We start from the raw sequence: 21,002 nt of genomic DNA, 5'->3' as shown, positions 1-21,002 counted from the left end.
AAAAGAGAAGGCCACATCAAGAGGTAGGAGGGGTGATTTTGTGATATAAACCACCCCATACCTCCTGGGTGGGAAGCTCCACACTGAAAACTGGTTCAGAGAGACTCAGCTACAGGAGTGAGAGTTCTGAGCCCCACATCAAACCCTCACACACGGGGATCTGGCACTGGGAGAAAGAGCCCCTGGAGCATCTGGCATTGAAGGCCAGTGAGGCTTGTGTGCAGGAGCTCCACAGGACTGGGGGAAACAGAGACCCCATTCTTAAAAGGCACACACAGACTTTAACGTGCACTGAGTCCCTGGGCAGAGCAAGGTCTCCATAGGAATCTGGGTCAAACCTGACTGCAGTTCTTGGAGGACCTCCTGGGAAAACAGGGGTGAATGTGGCTTGTTGTGGGGGAAGGACATTGGAAGCAAACCTCTTGGGAACTGTGCCTTTCTCTGGAGGTGGCTATTTTGGGAAAATCTGGCCCCACTGGTCAGTCAGTGCTGAGAAGCCCCAGGGTAAACAACAATTCAGGTGGGATCACAGCCCCGCCCCTAAGTAAACAGGCTACCTAAAGAGCCCTCAGGCACACAGCTGCCTCTAATCCCATCCAGAGACTAAGCCCCACCCACCAGAGGGATTAGAATCACCTCCACCTACCAGTGGGCAGGCATCAGCTCCGCCTCCCCCCCATCAGGAAGCCTACAGCAAGCCCCCATACTGACTTCAGCCACAAGGGGGGCAGACACCAGAAGTAAGAGAGGATACAACCCTATTATCTGTAAAAAGGTCACCACATCAAAAACCTATAAAAAGGAAAAGACAGAGAACTATAACTCAGATGAGGGAGAAAGAAAAACCCCAGAAAATCAGCTAAGCGAGGAGGAGATTCTTAGCCTCCGGGGAAGAAGACTTTAGAATGTTGATGCTGAAGATGATGCAAGACATTGGAAATAAACTGGAGGCAAAGATGGATAACTTACAAGAAACACTGACCAAAGAGATATGAGATATAAAACTTAAACAAGAAGAGATGCAAAATACAGTAACTGAAATAAAACATTCACTAGAAGCAGCTAACAGCAGAATATAGGAGGCAGAAGAACGAATAAGTGAGGTGGAGGACAGATTAGTGGAAATTACAGATGCAGAACAGAAGAGAGAAAAAAGATTGAAAAGAAATGAAGAGAGTCTCAGAGAACTCTGGGACAACGTGAAACACAACAACATCCGTATTATAGGGGTGCCAGAAGGAGGAGAGAGAGAGAAGGGGACAGAAAAAATATTCTAAGAGATAACAGCCAAAAACTTCCCTAACATGGGAAAGGAACCACTCACTCACATCCAGGAAGCATGATGAGTACCATATAAAATAAACCCAAGGAGGAATATACCGAGACACATATTAATCAAACTCACCAAAATTAAAGACAAAATCTTGAAAGCAGCTAGGGAAACGAAACAAATAGCATATAAGGGAACCCCAATAAGGTTACTGGCAGATTTTTCAGCAGAAACTCTGCAGGCTAGAAGGGAGTGACATGATATACTTAATGTGATGAAAGGAAAAAACCTCCAACCAAGACTACTTTACCCAGCAAGGCTCTCATTCATATTTGAAGGAGAAATCAAAACCTTCACAGATAGGCAAAAGTTGAGAGAATTCAGCAACACTAAACCAGCCTTACAATAAATACTAAAGGAACTTCTCTAGGCAGAAAAGAAAAGACAGAAACAGGAAACAAAAATTCCACAAATGACAAGGTTCACCAGTAAAGGTATATATACAGTAAAGATACGAAATCATCTATGCACAATTATACCGCCAAAATCAGAAAGCATGAGAAGAGGTGGGTACAAATGCAGGACACTGCAGATGAACTTGCAATTAAGAGAACAACTTAAAACAATCTCATATACATATAGACCCTTATATCAAAACTTGAGAATAACTGCAAACCAAAAATCTACAATTGATAAACAAGGAATCTCTGAAGAAGAAATATATCTCATAGTAAATAAGCACATAATTCATCATGAAGGGGGTCATTTGACAACATTCTTGGAATGTTGTTCTCTTTGTTTTAAGAGAACAACTTAAAACAATCTCATATACATATAGACTCTTATATCAAAACTTGAGAATAACTGCAAACCAAAAATCTACAATTGATACACAAACAAGGAATCTCTGAAGAAGAAATATATCTCATAGTAAATAAGCACATAATCCATCATGAAGGGGGTCATTTGACATCATTCTTGGAATGCTGATTCTGATTTCCTCTCCATCAAAGAATTTATGCTAATTATAATTAGATAATGCAACTGTACAATTAAATAATACAGTTCTACAATTGTATTATTAATAACCATTTCTCTCCATGGTACAATGTAAGGTCTATAATGTCTTGTTTATCACATCACCTAGAATGATGTGATGCCTGTATTGAAGAATCAATAAGATGTAACAAATTGTGAAGACATATTTATATAGTTACACTGTTTTTCAACCAATTTATGCATTTTATATTTTACTTATTTTCAGAGGGTGTATTATTTTTGTTATTTTTACCAGTTAAGTTATTCTTTTTATTATTCTATATAAAATATTTAATGGTATATAAGGCTTTCTTTATAAATTTTAGTTACATAATATACACACTGTTAATATATTGATCATTTTTAAAGAAAAATTGAAATGTAATAGATAATACTAAATAGTAAAGATGAAAGCCATACAAAATGAGATAAAGTATAGAATAAATTTCCTATTTGTCTCAGCATATTTTCCATTCCACTTCTCCAGAGGGAGTCACTTAATCTATTTCTTAAGATCCATGATATAATAATCTGTGTGAATACAATTGTGTTTAAATATATGTATTTTATTTTGTAAAAAAAAAAGAAAAGAAAAGAAAAGAAAGAGAAGAAAAAATCCTCAACAAAATACTGGCAAACGAAATCTAGCAATACAGTGAAAGGATTGTATATCATGATCAAATGTGACTTATCACAGGGATGGAAGGATTTTCAATATCCACACATCAGTCAGTGTGATACACTGCATTAACAAACTGAAGAATAAAATTCATATGATCATCTCAATAGATGCAGAAAAGGCTTTTGACAAAATCTAACGCACATTTCTCATTAAAAAACCCTCCAGAAAGTGGGCATAGAGGGAAACTACCTCAACATAATAAAGGCCATATAGGACAAACCCACAGCTAACATCATTCTCAATGGTGAAAAGCTGAAAGATTTCCCTCAAGATCAGAAACAAGACAAGGATGTCTGCTCTCACCACTACTATTCAACAGTTTTGGAAGTCCTAGCCATGACAATCAAAGAAGAAAAAGAAAAAGAATCCAAATTGGAAAGGAAGAGTAAAACTATTACTGTTTGCAGATGACATACTACATACTATACCCAGAAAATCCTAAAGATACTACCAGAAAACTGTTAGAGCTTATCAATGAATTGGTAAAGTTGCAGGATACAAAATTAATACACAGAAATCAACTGCACTTCTATACACTAACAATGAGAGATCAGAAAGAGAAATTAGGGAAGCAATCCCATTTATCATCACATGAAAAAGAATAAAATACTAGGAATAAACCTACCTAAAGAGACAAAAGAGGACGTTCCTGTTATGGCTCAGGGGTAACAAACCTGACTAGGATCCATGAGGATGTGGGTTTGATCCCTGGCCTCACTCAGAGGGTTAAGGATCCAGTATTTCCAGGTAGGTGGCAGACTTGGCTCATATACCACATTGTGTGGCTGTGGTGTAGGCCAGCAGCTAAAGCTCTGATTTGACCTCTAGCTTGGAAACTTCCATTTGCCACAAGTGCAGCCCTAAAAAAAAAAGCAAAAAAATAAAAAATAAAAAATAAAAAAAAGGGAGTTCCCGTCATGGCTCAGTGGTTAACAAACTGACTAGTAACCACGAGGTTGCGGGTTCAATCCCTGGCCTTGCTCAGTGGGTTAAGGATCTGGCATTGCTGTGAGCTGTAGTGTAGGTCGCAGACACGGCTCAGATCCCATGTTGCTGTGGCTCTGGCATAGGCCGGCAGCTACAGGTCCAATTGGACCCCTAGCCTGGGAACCTCCATGTGCCACAGGTGTGGCCCTAGAAAAGACAAAAAAATAAAAATAAAAATAAAAAAATAGACAAAAGATGTGTACTCTGAAAACTGTAAGATGCTGATGAAAGAAATCAAAGACAACACAAACAGATAGATATCCCATGCTCTCAGACTGGAAGAATCAATACTGTCAAAATGACTGTACTACCAAAGGCAGTCTACAGATTCGGTGCAATCCCTATCACATTACCAATGGCATTTTTCACATAACTAGAACAAAATATTTTAAAGTTAGTTTGGAAACACAAAACGCCTTGAATAGACACCACCACCCTGAGAAAGAAAAATGGAGCTGGAGGAATCAGGTTCTCTGACTTTACAAAGTTACAGTCATCAAAACAGTATGGTACTGGCACAAAAACAGAAATATACATCAGTGGAAAAGGATAGAAAGCTCAGAATTAAACCCACACATAAAAAGAAGCTCAACATCACTAGTTATTAGAGAAATGCAAATTAAAACTACTATGAGGGGGGTGGGAGGGGACGCTGGGGGTTTGGGATGGAAATGCTATAAAAATGGGTTGTGATGATTGTGGTACAACTATAAATGTAATAAAATTAATTGAGTAATAAAAACAAAAAACTACTTTAAGGTTCCACCTTACACCAGACAGAACAGCCATCATCAAAAAGTCTACAAATAATAAATGCTGGAGAGGGTACGGAGAAAAGGGAACACTCTCACACTGTTGGTGGGAATGTAAATTCATGTAACCACTATGAAGTTTCCTCAAAAAAACTAAAATAAAATTACCATATGATCCGGCAATCCCACTCTTGAGCATCTATACAGAGAAAACCATGACTCAAAAAGATACATCCATCCCAGTGTTCAGTGCAGCACTTTACAATAGCCAAAACATGGAAGCAATCTAAATGTCCATCAGAGGAGTGGAAAAAGAAGATATGGAATATGTATTTATATATTTGCGTGTGTATACACACACACACACACTGGAATATTACTCAGCCATAAAAGAGAATGGAATAATGGCATTTTCAACAACTCGGATGGACTTAAATATTACATACTAATTTAGTCAGTGAGAGACAAACATCATGTGCTATCACTTATATGTGGAATCTAAAAAAAAGGACTCCAATGATCTTATTTGCAGAACAGAAACAGATTCACAGACTGAAAAACTTACGGTTACCAAAGGGGACAGTTTTGGGATAGCAAGGGGTGTACTGAAGTTTGAGGAAGGAAATGTTCTAAAATTAGGTTGTGATGATGGTTGTACAACTATAAATATAATAAAATTAAAGAAAAAGAATGATCAGTGGGTTCAGGTATTGTCAGCCTTGTCCATCCTTCAGAAAGTTCATTATTCTTCCACTTGGTAGTTTTACCGTTCATTGATGATTGTTACCCATACTTATTATTTCACTAAACATTGCTAAATAGGCATTTTTCTAATTCTATTGTTCCTTTTGTATTTATTAGTTTGGATTATTTCTATAGAAAATGACTTTCCCTCATCGATATTTGATTACCCTGAAGTTTAGATAAAGGAAAGGCAAAAGAGATACTTGAGTCTTTATTTTCTGGTCTTTAGAATAAAGAGCTACAAAGCCCTAGCAGCCTCCAAACGTGACCAGTGAGTTTCTTATTTTTTCTTTTTAGACCCTCACCTGCAGCATATGGAAGTTCCCAGGCTAGGGGTCTAATAGGAGATGAAGATGCTGGCCTACATCACAGCAACTCAGGACCCAAGCCACATATGCAACCTATACCACAGCTAATGGCAATGCCAGATCTTTAACCCACTGAGTGAGGCCAGGGATTGAACCCACATCCTCATGGATACTAGTCAAGTTTGTAACCTGCTGAGCCACAACTGGACCTCCTTTTTGAAAATATCATTGTGAACGAATAGATTTTCACACATTTGATGTCTTTAAATCAACTGCAGCTATTACTTTTTTCAATGCTTTAATCGCACCATTTTTGGCTAGTAGAAATCCCTTTATTTAACTCCTATGTCCTTTTAGTTAACTCCCTTGCTTTCTCACACTAGATGACATAGGCTCATTTTGCCTGGAATCAGCCATTTCTACAAAGAGCCCAAGTTTCTTTTTAGAGACCATGTTACCTTAAATGCCTTACCATTCTTAAATCATGTCCAAAATACTTAAATACTTAGAGTACCATTGTACCTAACATTGGTATATCACAAATGGGCTGTATTTATAAATGGGAAATTAATCCCTTCAATCTCGAAGTTCATTGGTATGGCATGTGTTGGGTGACAAAGCTGTGTACAGCAACTTTACGTATTTTCCATAATGGTACATACAATATTTCTATGATTATAATGATGTGAAAACAGCTGAGAGGTATAGGGTGTAGTGGATAAAGATCTACATCAACTCAGGAAATCTTTCTTTGATGGAACCTCCTCCTCGTCCCAGTTATAAACCTGTTTAGTCCATGTAATTGATGTGATCCTGACAAAGTTCTTCCTTCACACAGATAATCCCAGAATGGATGCATGATCTGGGCCTGGGTTAGAACAGGATTCCATTCCATTCCCATATGACAGTTTCAAGGATAGATATGTAAGCTATACTTGGCTTCTTGGAACCTTTTCTGATACATCTGCCTGAGCTATTTAGCTCTGAAACTGTAAGTTATAAAGGTATTGCAAGCTTGGGGCTGCCAGTGGCCAAATCGCCACAAAGAGGAGAGTGCCTGAAAATAAAGTTAAAGATAGGTATGTTGAACTAAAAGAAAGAGAGTTCTGATGACATTATTTGAACTCTTAGCTCCAGCCATGCCTAAAATTAGAATACTTAATGCTTACTTGCCACTGGAGGAGTCCTAATGCTTGGGGCCTAATGGTCTTGCATTGCCCCTCTACAGTCTCAATTAGCAGGACTCTCCGTCTCAAATCGTTGTACTCCAGCCACCTTGGAGATATTTTTAGGTCCAGGAAAGCTCCAAGATCTTTCCACCTCCAGGGTTTTGCCATGTGTTCTACCTGAAATGCACTTATCCTACTCTTCACCAATCTAAAACATTCTCTTCCACTAAGCCTTAATCATTACTTCATTAGAGAAACGGTCCCAGACTTTCCTGTTGAGGTCAGATCACCCTCACAACTCCCTATATTATCGTCCTTTCCTCAGGCATATTCATATGTGTAATTATTTGACTAATCACTTTCCTGCCAATATTTTAGCCCCATGAGGGCAGGGGCTCTGCGAATTTTGTTTAGTGCTCTGTCCCCAACAAAGACATGGTGATTGGAACATGGTGGTGGTCCCTTAAACATATATTTAAAGTATGAATAAATAAATTTTTACGGCTTAAGGCACATATATAATAATCTTGTTTATTAGAAAATATACATTCAGGAGTTCCCATCGTGGCTCAGCAGAAACGAATCTGGCTGGTAACCATGAGGATGCAGGTTCAATCCCTGGCCTCGTCCAGTGGGTTGAGGATCTGGCATTGCTATGAGCTGTGGTGTAGGTCTCAGACATGGCATGGATCTGGTATTGCTGTGACTGTGGTGTAGGCTGGCAGCTGCAGGTCCAACTGGACCCTAGCCTGGGAACCTCCATATACCACAGGCATGGCCCTAAAAAAGACCAAAAAAAAAAAAAAAAAAAAGAACCAACACCCAACGCCCAGACCTTCAGTAAAGGAAAATGATGCAGGTAGAAAAAAGAATACAGAATAAATGTCTTAAACTCAGTAGAGGAAAGAAACGATAACTTTGAAAAACCTCTCCCAGAAAGTAGACAAAAACAGAGAAAGAAAAAAAAAAAAGAAAATTACAAGGTCAATTCATCAAGTCCAATTTCAGACTAAAAAAATTTCCAGGAGGACAACAAAGAAAACAGAGGGGAGAAAATGATAACACAGGTAACACAAAAACATTTTATAAGAAATATATACATATACACATATACATTCATATTGTAAAATATATTAAATTATAAATGTATGGAATAGTAAAAAATGGCAACCCAAATTTCCTCTCAAAGCAAGTTAATCTAGTCTAAAAAAGATGCAGATAAGGAGTTTACCCTCTCTAAAACAAAAAATTACATAAATTTTTTTTTTTTTTTTTTGCTTTCTAGGGCCATACCCGTGGCATATGGAGGTTCCCAGGCTAGGGGTCTAATGGAAGCCACAGCTGCTGGCCTACACCACAGCCAAAGCAACACCAGACCTGAGCTGCATCTGTGACCTACACCAGAGCCACAGCAATGCAGGATCTGAGCCACGTCTGCAACCTACACCACTGCTCATGGCAATGTCGGATCCTTAACCCACTGAGCAAGGAACGTCATGGTTCCTAGTCAGATTCATTTCTGCTGTGCCACCATGGGAACTCCCATACAGATTTATTTTAAATGTGGCCAAGTTTAACAAGATAGCATGAAAATGCTTTGTGAAGTTATAAATCCCTTCAAGTATGAAAATCATTCTTATCGGGTATAAGTTTAGATTTTCATAAACACATCTTTTAAATACTATTTTTAGCAGTTTTTCATACCTTAAGAAGGTCTCCTATCATCTTTTAATTTATACTAAACTTGTCAACTCAAGATCTCAACTAGGTGATTTTTTTCCTCAAACTTTACCTCTCTGACCTCTCCTCAACCCTATGTCACTTTCTTTATCTACCTTTGTGCTAAGATGTTTTGGTGTTAACCCCCAGAGAGGTCAGTACTCTCAATAATCTCCCCCACCCCCGAAGTGGCTCCAAGGGGCACTTGCAGAATCTTGCCCCTCAGCAATGCTTCAGGAATAGTTTCTCTGCCCCCTAGGGAATTTGGAGGTCTCCGGCAGCTAAGGAAACCTCCTGCCGAATTCTGGGCCCTCCACAGTTTTCAAAATCACAATCTGTGTGCTAGGCCAGTTGTGGGTCTGCACCCTCCTGGAAAGCCCCTTGTGGACTCCCAGCAGCTTTCCCTGTTTCTGAGGTAACTTTCTCCACCCCAGTAGAGAGCATGAAAGTAGAACATTATCTAACACGTTATACAAAAATAAACTCAAAATGGATTAAAGACTAAATATAAGGCTGGAAACTATAAAACTCCTAGAGGGAAACATAGGCAGAACAATCTTTGTATACATCACAGCAACATTTTCTTTGATTCACCTCCTAGAATAATGACAATAAAGACACAAATAAACCAATGGGACGTAATCAAACTCAAAAGCTTTTGTGCAGCAAAGGAAACCATTAAAAAAACGCAAAGACAACCTGTAGAATGAGAGAAAGTATCTGCCAAAGAAGCAACAGACAAGGGACTAATCTCCAAAATATACACTCATGCAACTCAAACAACAAAAAGCAAACAACCCAACTGAAAAATGGGCAGAAGATCTAAATAGATATTTCTCCAAAGGAGATATACAGATGGCCAACAGGCTTATGATAAAATCCTCAATAGCACTACTTATTAGAGAAATGCAGATCAAAACTACAATGAGGTAGGAATTCCTGTCATGGCTCAGTGGAAATGAATCTGAGTAGCATCCATGAGGATGCAGGTTTGATCCCTGGCCTCAATCAGTGGGTTGAGGATCTGGCATTGTCAGGAACTGTGGTGTAGGTCGCAGACACTGTTCGGATCTGGCATTGCTATAGCTGTGGCATAGACCACTGACTACATCTCTGATTCAACCCCTAGCCTAGGAACCTCCATATGCTGTGCGTGCAGCCCTAAAAAGCCAAAAAAAACAAAACTACAATGAGATACTACCTCATACCAGTTAGAATGGCCATCATTAACAAGTCAACAAATAACTAGTGCTGGAGAGGGTGTGGAGAAAAAGTACCCTCCTCCACTGTTGGTGGGAATGTAAAACAGTACAACCACTACAGAAAACAGTATGGAGGTACCTCAGAAAACTAAATATAGAACTACCATATGATCCAATAATCCCACTCCTGGGCATATATCCAGACAAAACTTTTATTGAAAAAGATATGTACCCCTATGTTCAGAGCAGCACTAATCACAATAGCTAAGACATGGAAACAAACTAAATGTCTATCAAAAGATGATTGGATTAAGAAGATGTGGTACACATATACAATGGACTATTACTCAGCCATAAAAAGACAAACTAACGGCATTTGCAGCAACATGGATAGAACTGGAGACTCTCACACTAAGCAAAGCCAGTCAGAAAGAAAAATGCAAATACCATATGGTATCACTTATTTATGAAATCTAAAATATGGAATAGATAAACCTATCTAACCCCCCCCCCCACAAAAAAAAAAAAAAACAGAAAGAGATCATGGCCAAGAGGAGTAGACTTGAGGTTCTCAAGGGGAAAGGGGAGGGAGTGGGATGGATGGGTATTCTGGGGTGTTTTGTTTTTTTTTTTTTTTTTTGTCTTTTTGTCTTTTGTTGTTGTTGTTGTTGTTGTTGCTATTTCTTGGGCCGCTCCCACGGCATATGGAGGTTCCCAGGCTAGGGGTTGAATCGGAGCTGTAGCCACCAGCCTACGCCAGAGGCACAGCAACGCAGGATCCGAGCTGCGTCTGCAACCTACACCACAGCTCATGGCAATGCCGGATCGTTAACCCACTGAGCAAGGGCAGGGACCGAACCCGCAACCTCATGGTTCCTAGTCAGACTCGTCAACCACTGCGCCACGACGGGAACTCCGAGTTTTTTTTTTTTTTTATGAAAACTGTTATTATTTGGAACAGATGGGCAATGGGATCCTACTGTGTGTGACTGGGTAACTTTGTTATACAGCGGAACTTAATGAAACACTGTAAATCGGAGTTCCCGGAGTTCCCGGCGTGGCGCAGTGGTTAACGAATCCGACTAGGAACCATGAGGTTGCGGGTTCGGTCCCCGCCCTTGCTCAGTGGGTTAACGATCCGGCATTGCCATGAGCTGTGGTGTAGGTTGCAGACGCGGCTCGGATCCTGCGTTGCTGTGCCTCTGGGGTAGGCCGGTGGCTACAGCTCCAATTCAACCCCTAGCCTGGGAACCTCCATATGCCGCGGGAGCGGCCCAAAGAAATAGCAAAAAGACAAAAAAAAAAAAAAAAAAAGAAACACTGTAAATCAACCATAGTTTAAAAACAAAGAAATGAAGGTGGCAGTTATTTTTGCAAGGATATAGTTTATCTGAATTTTATTCAATACTAAAAAAATTAAGAAGTTGGGAAACTTCATAATTTATGTCATATTCCTACATAGAAAGTGTATTATGCTAAAACAAAGCCCCAGTCAATGGGCTTCAAATTACGCTTCTCAAATATTTCTGCTAATAGGTAATTTATTTTACCCTATAATTGGCAATTAATTTACTACTCCTATAACTTTAAGGGCTATTTTCATCACTATGAAAAATAGTTAAGGATGTAGATTTTGAAGATAGACTATTACTTAGATAAGTACCTTAATTTCTCTGTGTCTGTTCCTTCATCTGTAAAATGGGAATCATAATAGTATCTTCGCTCTGTAAGACTGATAATGAGAATTAAAGAGTACATTACAGAGTTCCTGTCGTGGCTCAGTGGTTAACAAATCCAACTAGGAACCATGAGGTTGCAGGTTTGATCCCTGGCCTCACTCAGTGGGTTAAGGAGCTGGCATTGCCATGAGCTGTGGTATAGGTCACAGACTCAGCTCGGATCCCATATGCTGCAGGCGCTGCCCTAAAAACACAAAGGAAAAAAAAAAAAAAAAAGAGTACATTACACATTACCTGCAATACGAAAAGAACTCCATGTTTGCCCTTAGCATTTTCCTCATTACCATTATTGTTATTTCTATCATGTATACTATCTAAACCAAGTGTGGAGTTGGTATTTTAGGATTGGAAATTACCCAAAAATTTTAAGAGAGACTGACTGTAACTCCCGATGGCACAGAAGGTTAAGGATCTGGTGTCATCACTGGTGAGGTTGCTGCTGTGTTGCTGGCTCAATCCCTGGCCCGGGAACTTCCACTTGCAACAGGGGCGGCCAAAAAAAAAAAAAAACAAACTCTAAGACAGAGGAAGGAGCTGCAGAACATCAGAGAAGAAGGACTTGACCAGAACCAGAAATCTGGCTATGGCCCTGAAAAATCTTAAATGAAGTACAGTCTTGATACAGGGACAGAGAAAAGTGAAAACAATCTCTAAAATTTAATCACAGATTGATTCTGTCAGATTGAGCCTTCTTTAGAGCTGGTGAAGTTGGATTTAAGAGTAAACTTCAAAAGAACAAACAATTCCATTTAAAAATAGGCAGAGCATCTGAATAGATGCTTCTTTTCCAAAGAAGACACACATGGCCAACAGATATATGAAATAGTGCTCCGTCTCACTACTCCTCCGGAAACGCAAATCAAAGTCACAGTGAAATATACCACTTCACAACTGTGAAAATGGCTATTATCAAAAAGATAAATATAATAAGAGTTTGCAAGGATGTAGAGAAAGGCAAACTTCTTACATTGTTGGTGGGAATATAAACTGGTACCTCCACCATGGCGAACAGTATAGAGGTTCTTCAAAAAATTAATAGAACTACCATGTGATTTGGCAATCCCACTTCTGGGTATAAGAAGATGAAGGCAGACTCTCAAAGAGATATCTGCACTATGCTGTTCATTATAGCATTATTCACAATAGCCGAGGTGTCCATCAACAGATGAATGGATAAGGAAGATATGATGTGTGTGTACTATTCAGCCACAAGAGAGGAGATCTGTCCTGCCATTTGTGACAACATGGATGGACCCTAAAGGCATTATGTTAGGTGAAGTAAGTCAGATAGAGAGGGACAAGTATGTAGAATACCACTTGTATGTAGAATCTAAAAGAGCCAAACTCTTCGAGGCAGAGAGTGGAAGGATGGTTGCTAAGGCCTAGGGAGCGAAAGAAATGGGTAGATGTTTGTTAAAGAGTAAAAACTTCCTGTAATAAGATGAGTGAGTTCTGGGGATCTATTGTACAGCATGGTGATTATAGTTAATAACACTCTATTATATAGTTAAAAGTTGCTTAAGAGAGTAAATCTTAAATGTTTTCACCACAAAAAAGAAATGGTAATTATGTGATATGATGGAGGGGTTGGCTAATGCCAAGATGGAAATCATTTTGCAATTATGTAATCATCAAATCAACATTCTGTACACCTTAAGTCTGCACAATGTTACATGTCAATTATATCACAATAAAGCTGAAAAAACACATGAAAGGCACAGGGGAAAAAAAGATAACTGTCTGTAAGTCAAGAAGAGAGGCTTTGGAAGAAACCAACCCTGTTGACACCTTTATCTCAGACTTCTACCCTCCAGGACTATGAGAAATAAATTCCTGTTATTCAAGTTACCCCCTCCAAAAAAAGTACATCGAACAGTTTATAAAGTGCAGATTATAGTGTTTACTCTCATATTTGAAAATATTTATAATTTACAGTAGGAACATTTGGGAAAGTATTTAGAAATATTTCTGCATTTTGGGGTAATATTATCTACATACATAGCTTTGTGCTAGTCCCTTTTAGCAGCATTCGATCTACATAGAGTAGAAGTGTATACACAGAGAATGTGATTTAGCCCACATTTGTAAACTCAGTAAACTGTTAGATTAAAGCCATTTTACCTCAAATATTAGCTTGACTGTATTGCAGCTGGCATGAACTACTCAAACTTAAAATTCTGTCGTTTCTTGTCTTTTTAGGGCCGCGCCATGGCATATGGAGGTTCCCAGGCTAGGGGTTGAATTGGAGCTGCAGCCACCTGCCTACACCACAGCCACTGCAACACAGGATCCAAGCCATGCATGAGACCAACACCATAGTTCTGGCAACGATGGATCCTCAACCCACTGAGTTAAGCCAGGGATTGAACCTGCGTCCTTAAGGATGCTAGTCAGATTCATTTCTGCTGAGCCACGACGAGAACTCCAAAATTCTGTAGTTCTGAGGAGTTCTGCAGACACAGATTGAAAACTTCTGTGTCTTCCATACCACTATTGAGAGACAGAAGAAGTAAATGAAGTAATAGTTTTTCTCCAGAATTTAAAGGATTTGGAAAATGCCAACAATTTTAAGTTTGCTGTTCAATATGTATACAAGATACATCTGGCTTATATTTCTAAAGTGAATTATTTATTAGGACTTTAAAGAAAAAAGTGGTTATCCCTACTAAAGGTAGTGAAACCCATCTTGATCGCTTAATCCTCTTTATTCCTCAAATATGAGCCTTACTCATACTCATGTATTAACTTTGGGATTCTTCAGCGAGATCCCAAACCAAAATTAAGACAAAAAGTATAGTATTAAAAACAATGACTTATAGAAGCTAATGTGGAATGGCAGGCATGGTGAGTGGAAAATTTAGAAGTGATGATTTTATTTCGTAAAGAAAATTCGATAGTAACAAAAAAATGCATGGTGGGTTTTTTGTTTGTTCGTTTTTTTTTTTTTTTTTTTTTTGGCTGCACCTATGGCACATGGAAGTTTCTGGGCCAGGGATCAAACCCAAGCCACAGCTGCAACCTACACCATAGTTGTGGCAATGCTGGATCCTCAACCGACTGCACCAGCCTGGGGATCAAACACGTACCACTGCAGAAACAACACCTGATCCCCAACCTGCTACACCACAGCAGGAACTCCCATTTTTTTTATAAATTAAAAAAGAGATACCTTTGAATAAATGTATCTCTGTTTAGGTAGACAATTTCTATAATTTCATTCTATTACAGGTAATTCATACAGAACTCTCCCTACGGGAAATTCCTGTTGTGGCTCAGTGGTAATGAGCCAGACTAGTATCCGTGAGGATGCAGGTTCAATCCTGGTCTCACTCAGTGGGTTGAGGATTCAGTGTTGCTGTGGCTGTAGTGTTGGCCGGCAGCTGTAGCTCCAATTTGAACCCTAGCCTGGGAACTTTCATATGCCGCAGGTACGGCCCTAAAATAAAGAACTCTATGATTTCACTGCATAGATAGTCTCTTGTTATTTTAATGACAGTTTGAATTAAGAGTGTAACTTCCCATTTATAGACCACTGTCCTTTCACACATGAGTTCATGCTACACACCTCCCCAAAAATTATATGAAGACTATTTTTTTTTGAGATAAGGAAACTATGATCCAGAGTTTTTTATGTTATCTTGTTATTCACACTTACACATAGAATTCCCTGTGTTATTGAATAAATATTCTTGTTATTCAAAGCATACAGTACCTCCAACCTGATTTTGGGAAACTGACTACTAGCAACTGTCTAGCAGAGCCTTAAAAGAGGAAGGTCTACATGACAAGTACTTTCCATCACAGACTTAGCTAAGTTACTCCTGAATTCCTCCATGCCTCACAGAGAAAGCAATGAGTCTTTTGTAAACCACACCCAGGAGTGTGATGGTAAGCAACACTAGCCCACACACAAGGCTGAAAGCCCATCGTGGGCCCCAGGCAGTATACACTTGGCTGATGAACACAGGTCCAAGAATCCGTGCTGCACTTCCAGATGCTGTTAACCAACCCATGTACACACCCTGTGGGGAGAGAAGCAGACAGATACTCAGATATAGTTATTTTAAAAACAGGGATGATACTACTATTATAAAACTATGACAAACTCATAAGAATCACTTTCTCCATCTGCTATCTTTAAATTAAATATAGTGTCTATAAATACAGCAAATAATAAACAATAAGCTAATTTGATATACTGCTTAGGAAAAAGAAAAGTTGTGTAAAAGAACAAACACTGTCTGCTGAAATGACTTATTAATTTACCTTTTAAGGCTAACATTTATTTTGTACTTGCTATCTTTCAAACACTGCATTAGGTACTCTGCATCTACTGTTTCCAATACAAATTTCTATGATTGGTATTATCCTCATTTAATAAATGGGAAAGCTAAAGCTCAGAAAATTCAAGAATTATCCAAGAGATTAAAAGCCCTGTTTGGCTGACTCCATTGTATCAATTTCCACTAAATCATAATGTCACTACTCCAACTACTGTATCCAAAACTATAGCCCATACAATCTACCCAAGAAAGTACAGTACAGCACTATTTCTAATATCCTCCAACTGAAAGTAACCTAACTGTCCATCAATCGTGGATTAAGTAAATAAACTATGTATATTTAATAAATGGAATGCTAAGCAGTTGCTTAAAAGAATAAGGTCTTATATAGAATAAGATCTTAACCATGAGAATAACATCTATATGCAATGGCATGAAAAGAAAGCCGTGATTAAAAAAAAAAAAAAAAAAAGAAAGCTATGATAATATTAAGGGGAAAAAAACTGAAGATGTAGAAAAAAGTTTACATACATGAGGTATAATCCATTTTATCTTTTTTTTTTTTTTTTTTTTTAAAGGCCATAGAGTGGCCCTAGAAAAGGCAAAAAGAAAAAAGAAAAGAAAAAAAAATTCTGAGTATGCAGTTCTGGCTGTGTCAAAACAGGATCAGTAGTGTCTCTGCAGTGTCAGGACGCAGGTTCAAACCCTGGCCTGGCCCAGTAGGTTAAAGCATGTGGTGTTGCCACAGCTGAGGTATAGGTCCTAACCGTGGCTTGTATCTGACCTCTGGCCTCCTGGGAATTCCATATGTCAAGAGATGGCCCAAAATGAAAAAAGAAAAAGAGAAAGAAAAAAAAAATTCTGAGTATGATAAAAATCCCCTAAATCAGCTTGTGCAAAAAATGGAGAGTGGCAGCAAAAAATGTGAGTGCTTACAAGTATATCTCACACAACTGCAATACCAGGATAACCGACTCACCTGAGGTTTTGGTCCCAGAATTTTTGAATATAATGTATAGGACATAACATTGCAGGATGGATAGCCTATTCCAACTAGCACAGCTGCTATCAGGAACTGGGCCAGATGGATCATGGGGGTGTAGAGGCACCAGGCTTGTTCAAATGGACAACCAGTTGGTCCTTCATTGTGATCTTCTCTTGGAGACTTCCAAAGAGTAATAATTATTTCCCCAAATGTGGTATTAGGGATTGAATTATTATGTAAATCTGTAAAAATAAAATTAGTATAGTGAATTACTTATTAATTTCAGATAGATAGCAGGGGTTAACATTATAGAATTATACATGGCTATACCTTCCCACTGTATTTTAGGAAACTGATTTCCCCAAGGTAACAAGATAAAGAAGCCAACCCATACAACGATGAGTCCTCCCAGTAGGATAGCACGCTCTCCAATCCTGTTAAAGAACAAAAACTCTGTAATTTTAAAATGAAACATTATAACATGGTTACATTGCATTTAGAATTTTTAAACTGTAAATAAAATATCAATACTTCTAGTGATACACTAATATGAACGCAAAATACAATCTCCCACCAAAGGGCACCAGGACTCCTCTAAAAACTGGCTGATTTCAGGTCTGAAACAGAAAATGGATAGGATGAGCCTGGACATCTTATCATACCAGAAAGCACAGAAGCTATCAGCAACTACTGGGCCATGATAAAAGGACTCAGAGCCAATCTGAAGAAGTTGGCCAAAACCAGACAATTGGAACACCAAAAATAACAGTAACGATAATATAATCTGTGGGAGCTCCCTCTGTGGCTCAGCAGTTAAAGTACACAACTAATACCCATGAGGATGCGGGTTCAATCCCTGGCCTCCCTCAGGGGGTTGGGGATTCAGTGTTGCCATGAGCTGTGGTGCAGGTTGCAGATGCAGCTCGAATCCTGTGTTGCTGTGGCTGTGGTGTAGGCCGGCAGCTAACCTGGGAACTTCCATATGCTGCAGGTGCAGCCCTATAAAGCAGAAAAAAAAAATCGTCCAATTGTTAAAGCTGGGTAATAGATATTAAACATTCAGTACATGATTCTCTCTACATTTTTGTATATGTTGGAGATTTTCCCTAACAAAAAGTGAAATATACAAATAAGACCAAAGTTTCTTAAAACACAACAAATAAACCCAATACTTCCCATCACCCTCAGAATATCTACAAGGCTTCATATCTTTACAACCTAATCTTCTCTATTTGCCATTTCTCTCACTCTGTTCTGCTCTGGCCAAAACGGCCTTCCTGCTTGTTCCTTTATCACACAAAGCTCAGTCTTCTGGGGGAAGAGAGTTCCCGGCCACTACATGGCCATTCTCTGACTTCACTGAAGTCACTGAAGTCTCTGCTTGGATGGAACTTCGATTTGAGCTGTCCTCTTTGAATAGTCAATAAAAACAACACTTTCCTTTTCTCCCAACCCTGCCCTTGCCACTTTTTATTCCCTTCCTCTGCTTTATTTTTCACAGTACTTATCATGACCTGATTTCACATTTGCATTTATTGCCTTTCCTCCCAATAGAATACAAGCTCTTTGAAGGTATGAAATTGGACAATTTGTAAGAATGCCTATCAGCACCACTCTACTTCTGTAGCAAGATGTTATGCATTTACTATTATTTAACTTTGAATATGAATCTATGTCTATGTGTATATCTGTATCTTGGTCCCTCTACTTGGTTCTATTAAGGACAGGAGTCTTCACAGTATCCCCCATAGCACCTAACCCTATGCACTGACTCAATATTTGTTAATTGATTTTAGAACCTTAAGATTCTAAAGTATTATTAAAATATTTTAGGAATAATTAAATTGTTAGAACTGTCTAAATTCATCAACTAAAGTCACACCCCAGACTATATGAATGAACTTAATTTTATACAAGTTTTTCCTTCAGTGTGCTTTTTACAGTTGTACTTTTACAAAACTCTTCTACAATAAAGTGTTGTGTGACCAAAGTTAAAGTTAATTTTTAGAGATGTCCCATACTCTATTTATCATGATGGTTATATACTATATATACAGTATATATAGATTTAGAAGTCTTACAGTAAAGTTTGGTGATTTGAACCAGAATTTTTCCAAACTTAACCACTTAATCTTTCTTGTTTCATAACATATATTGCCACACAGCAGAACAATGTTTTGTGAAACAAGGAAATACTTTAAATAAAACACAATTTACAAAAGATACATTGGAAGACAACAATCACTGTGTAAAATGACTTACTTTACCAAAGAATATACTGCACGGTATAGAAATATGCTTCCTTAATATGGAGTTCCCATTGTGGCTCAGTGGTTAACGAATCCAACTAGGAATGATGAGGTTTCGGGTCTGATCCCTGGCCTCGCTCAGTGGGTTAAGAACCCGGCATTGCCGTGAGCTGTGGTTGCAGATGTGGCTCAGATTGCGTGCTGCTGTGGCTCTGGCATTGGCTGGCAGCTACTGTTCCAGCTAGACCCTAGCTGGGAACCTCCATATGCCACGGGTGCAGCCCTAGAAAAGACAGGAAAAAAAAAATATGCTTCCTTAATAAATTTTAAATCTGTAAATGTTCAAGGACTAAAACTCATACATAATGACAGAAAAGACATTATTTTATTAGCACATTCACTTACTTTGTTTGCTCTGTTTCGTGTTTTACTTAAAAAAAAAAAAGAGAAAGATCCCATTGTGACTCAGTGGGTTAAGAAACCGACTAGTATCCACGAGGATGTGGGTTCGATCCCTGGCTTCACTCAGTGGGTTAAGGATCCAGCATTGTGCAAGCTACAGCATAGGTCGAAGATGTGGCTTGGATCTGGTGTTGCTGTGGCTGTGGCATGGGCCAGCAGCTGCAGCTCCGATAGGACCCCTAGCCTGAGAATTTCCATATGCAAAGACTTGAAATAAAAGCAAAACACATAACTTACTTTTTGGAAACTAATTTTATCCCCATGAAAATAATAACTGCCTCAACTCCAAGAGCAGCAAGTATTATTCCATCATATAATACAGCTTGTTCTCTGGTCCAGGCATACATATCCATTGTTAATGGAGTAACGATGCTAAGAAAAAAAATAATTCTTATTTTATTTAAATCATAGCCATTTTTACTTAAAGTTGAAATAGAAGTTTTAACAATGACGTCAACACATACAAGAATATGCATCTCTTATAACAATTATACTGGAACTACATAAACAAAAATTTTAACAAAATTAAGGGATATTTTGTTGTTACACAAGCCACCAAGTTTGGGTGCTTGCATTTTTATTTTTTAATATCTATTGTAATTACATAAGAAACATATTCACATTCCAAAAAGTTTGAAAAATAGGAAAGAGAGACAAACCAAAATTCCTACCATTCTAATATGATTAAAAAAGCATTTTGATTTAAATTGGCCTCTTTTCAATGAAATAATGTTACTATTAATTTATTAGAACCATCTGAGATTTTTTTTTTCTGTTCCTCAGTCTCTTTCATATCTATCTTTTCTTTTCTTATATATTTGTTTTCTCTACCTCTGAATGCCTCTTTCTTTTACATGACTGTCTCCTTCCTTGTCAAGCTTTCTTTTTCTACTTTCTATCTCCTTCTATTAACTGGCTACCAAAAGGAATTAAAACATATTTTAAATATCAATTCTTTAAAAAAAAGAACATCACTATTTTTAATTTTAAAAAGATGAGGTGATGAGAGTTTCCTTCGTGGCTCAGAGGTTAACGAACCTGAATAGGATCCATGAGGATGCGGATTCGATCCCTGGCCTCAGTGGGTTAAGGATCCAGCGTTGCTGTGAGCTGTGGTATAGGTCACAGACGTGGCTCGGATCTGGCCAGTCTGTGGTGTACCTCAGTGGCTGCAGCTCCGATTTGACCCCTAGCCTAGGAACCTCCATATGCCACAAGTGCGGCACTAAAAAAGCAAAAAAAAAAAAAAAAAAAAAAAAAAAAAGGATGAGCTGATGGAGTACTCTTGTGGCACTGTGAGTTAAGGATCTGGCATTATCACTGAAGCAGCTTGGGTCGCTGCTGTGGCATGGATTCCATTCCTGGCCCAGGAATTTCCATATGGCAAGGGTGTGGCCAAAGGCAGGGGGAAAA

The 21,002-nt window shown here is 38.5% G+C and overlaps 1 protein-coding gene and 1 long non-coding RNA gene across 12 annotated transcripts in view; one reads left to right on the top strand and one right to left on the bottom strand.

Annotated features, from left to right (window-relative positions):
• The first annotated feature begins 8,018 nt into the window (after positions 1-8,018).
• Positions 8,019-12,124, top strand: LOC146400961 (uncharacterized). Its single transcript, XR_014813070.1, has 2 exons — positions 8,019-10,485; positions 10,792-12,124. It is a non-coding gene; the product is annotated as an uncharacterized LOC146400961 (long non-coding RNA).
• A 1,362-nt stretch (positions 12,125-13,486) lies between these two features.
• MFSD8 (major facilitator superfamily domain containing 8) overlaps positions 13,487-21,002 on the bottom strand; it is a 449,919-nt gene continuing 442,403 nt past the window's right edge. For 5 of the 11 annotated variants that reach the window (XM_084972957.1, XM_084972953.1, XM_084972955.1 and 2 more), the window contains 4 exons: positions 19,827-19,961; positions 17,209-17,312; positions 16,873-17,120; positions 13,487-15,632 (listed from right to left, as the gene is read on the bottom strand). In XM_084972957.1, coding sequence (XP_084829083.1) covers positions 15,426-15,632; positions 16,873-17,120; positions 17,209-17,312; positions 19,827-19,961 — 694 coding nt within the window. In that variant the 3' untranslated portion in view covers positions 13,487-15,425. The other 6 variants (XR_014813023.1, XR_014813025.1, XR_014813024.1 and 3 more) reach the window with 5 other exon arrangements.

Source organism: Sus scrofa, chromosome 8 (genome assembly GCF_054392235.1).
Source record: "Sus scrofa isolate SSC_HxYL_T2T_F1_AM1 chromosome 8, Sscrofa_HxYL_maternal_Yorkshire_Landrace_v2.0, whole genome shotgun sequence".
In the NCBI taxonomy this organism is placed as follows: domain Eukaryota; kingdom Metazoa; phylum Chordata; class Mammalia; order Artiodactyla; family Suidae; genus Sus; species Sus scrofa.
The sequence above is the reverse complement of the archived record's forward strand: the minus strand, read 5'-3'. Positions and strand labels throughout refer to the sequence as shown.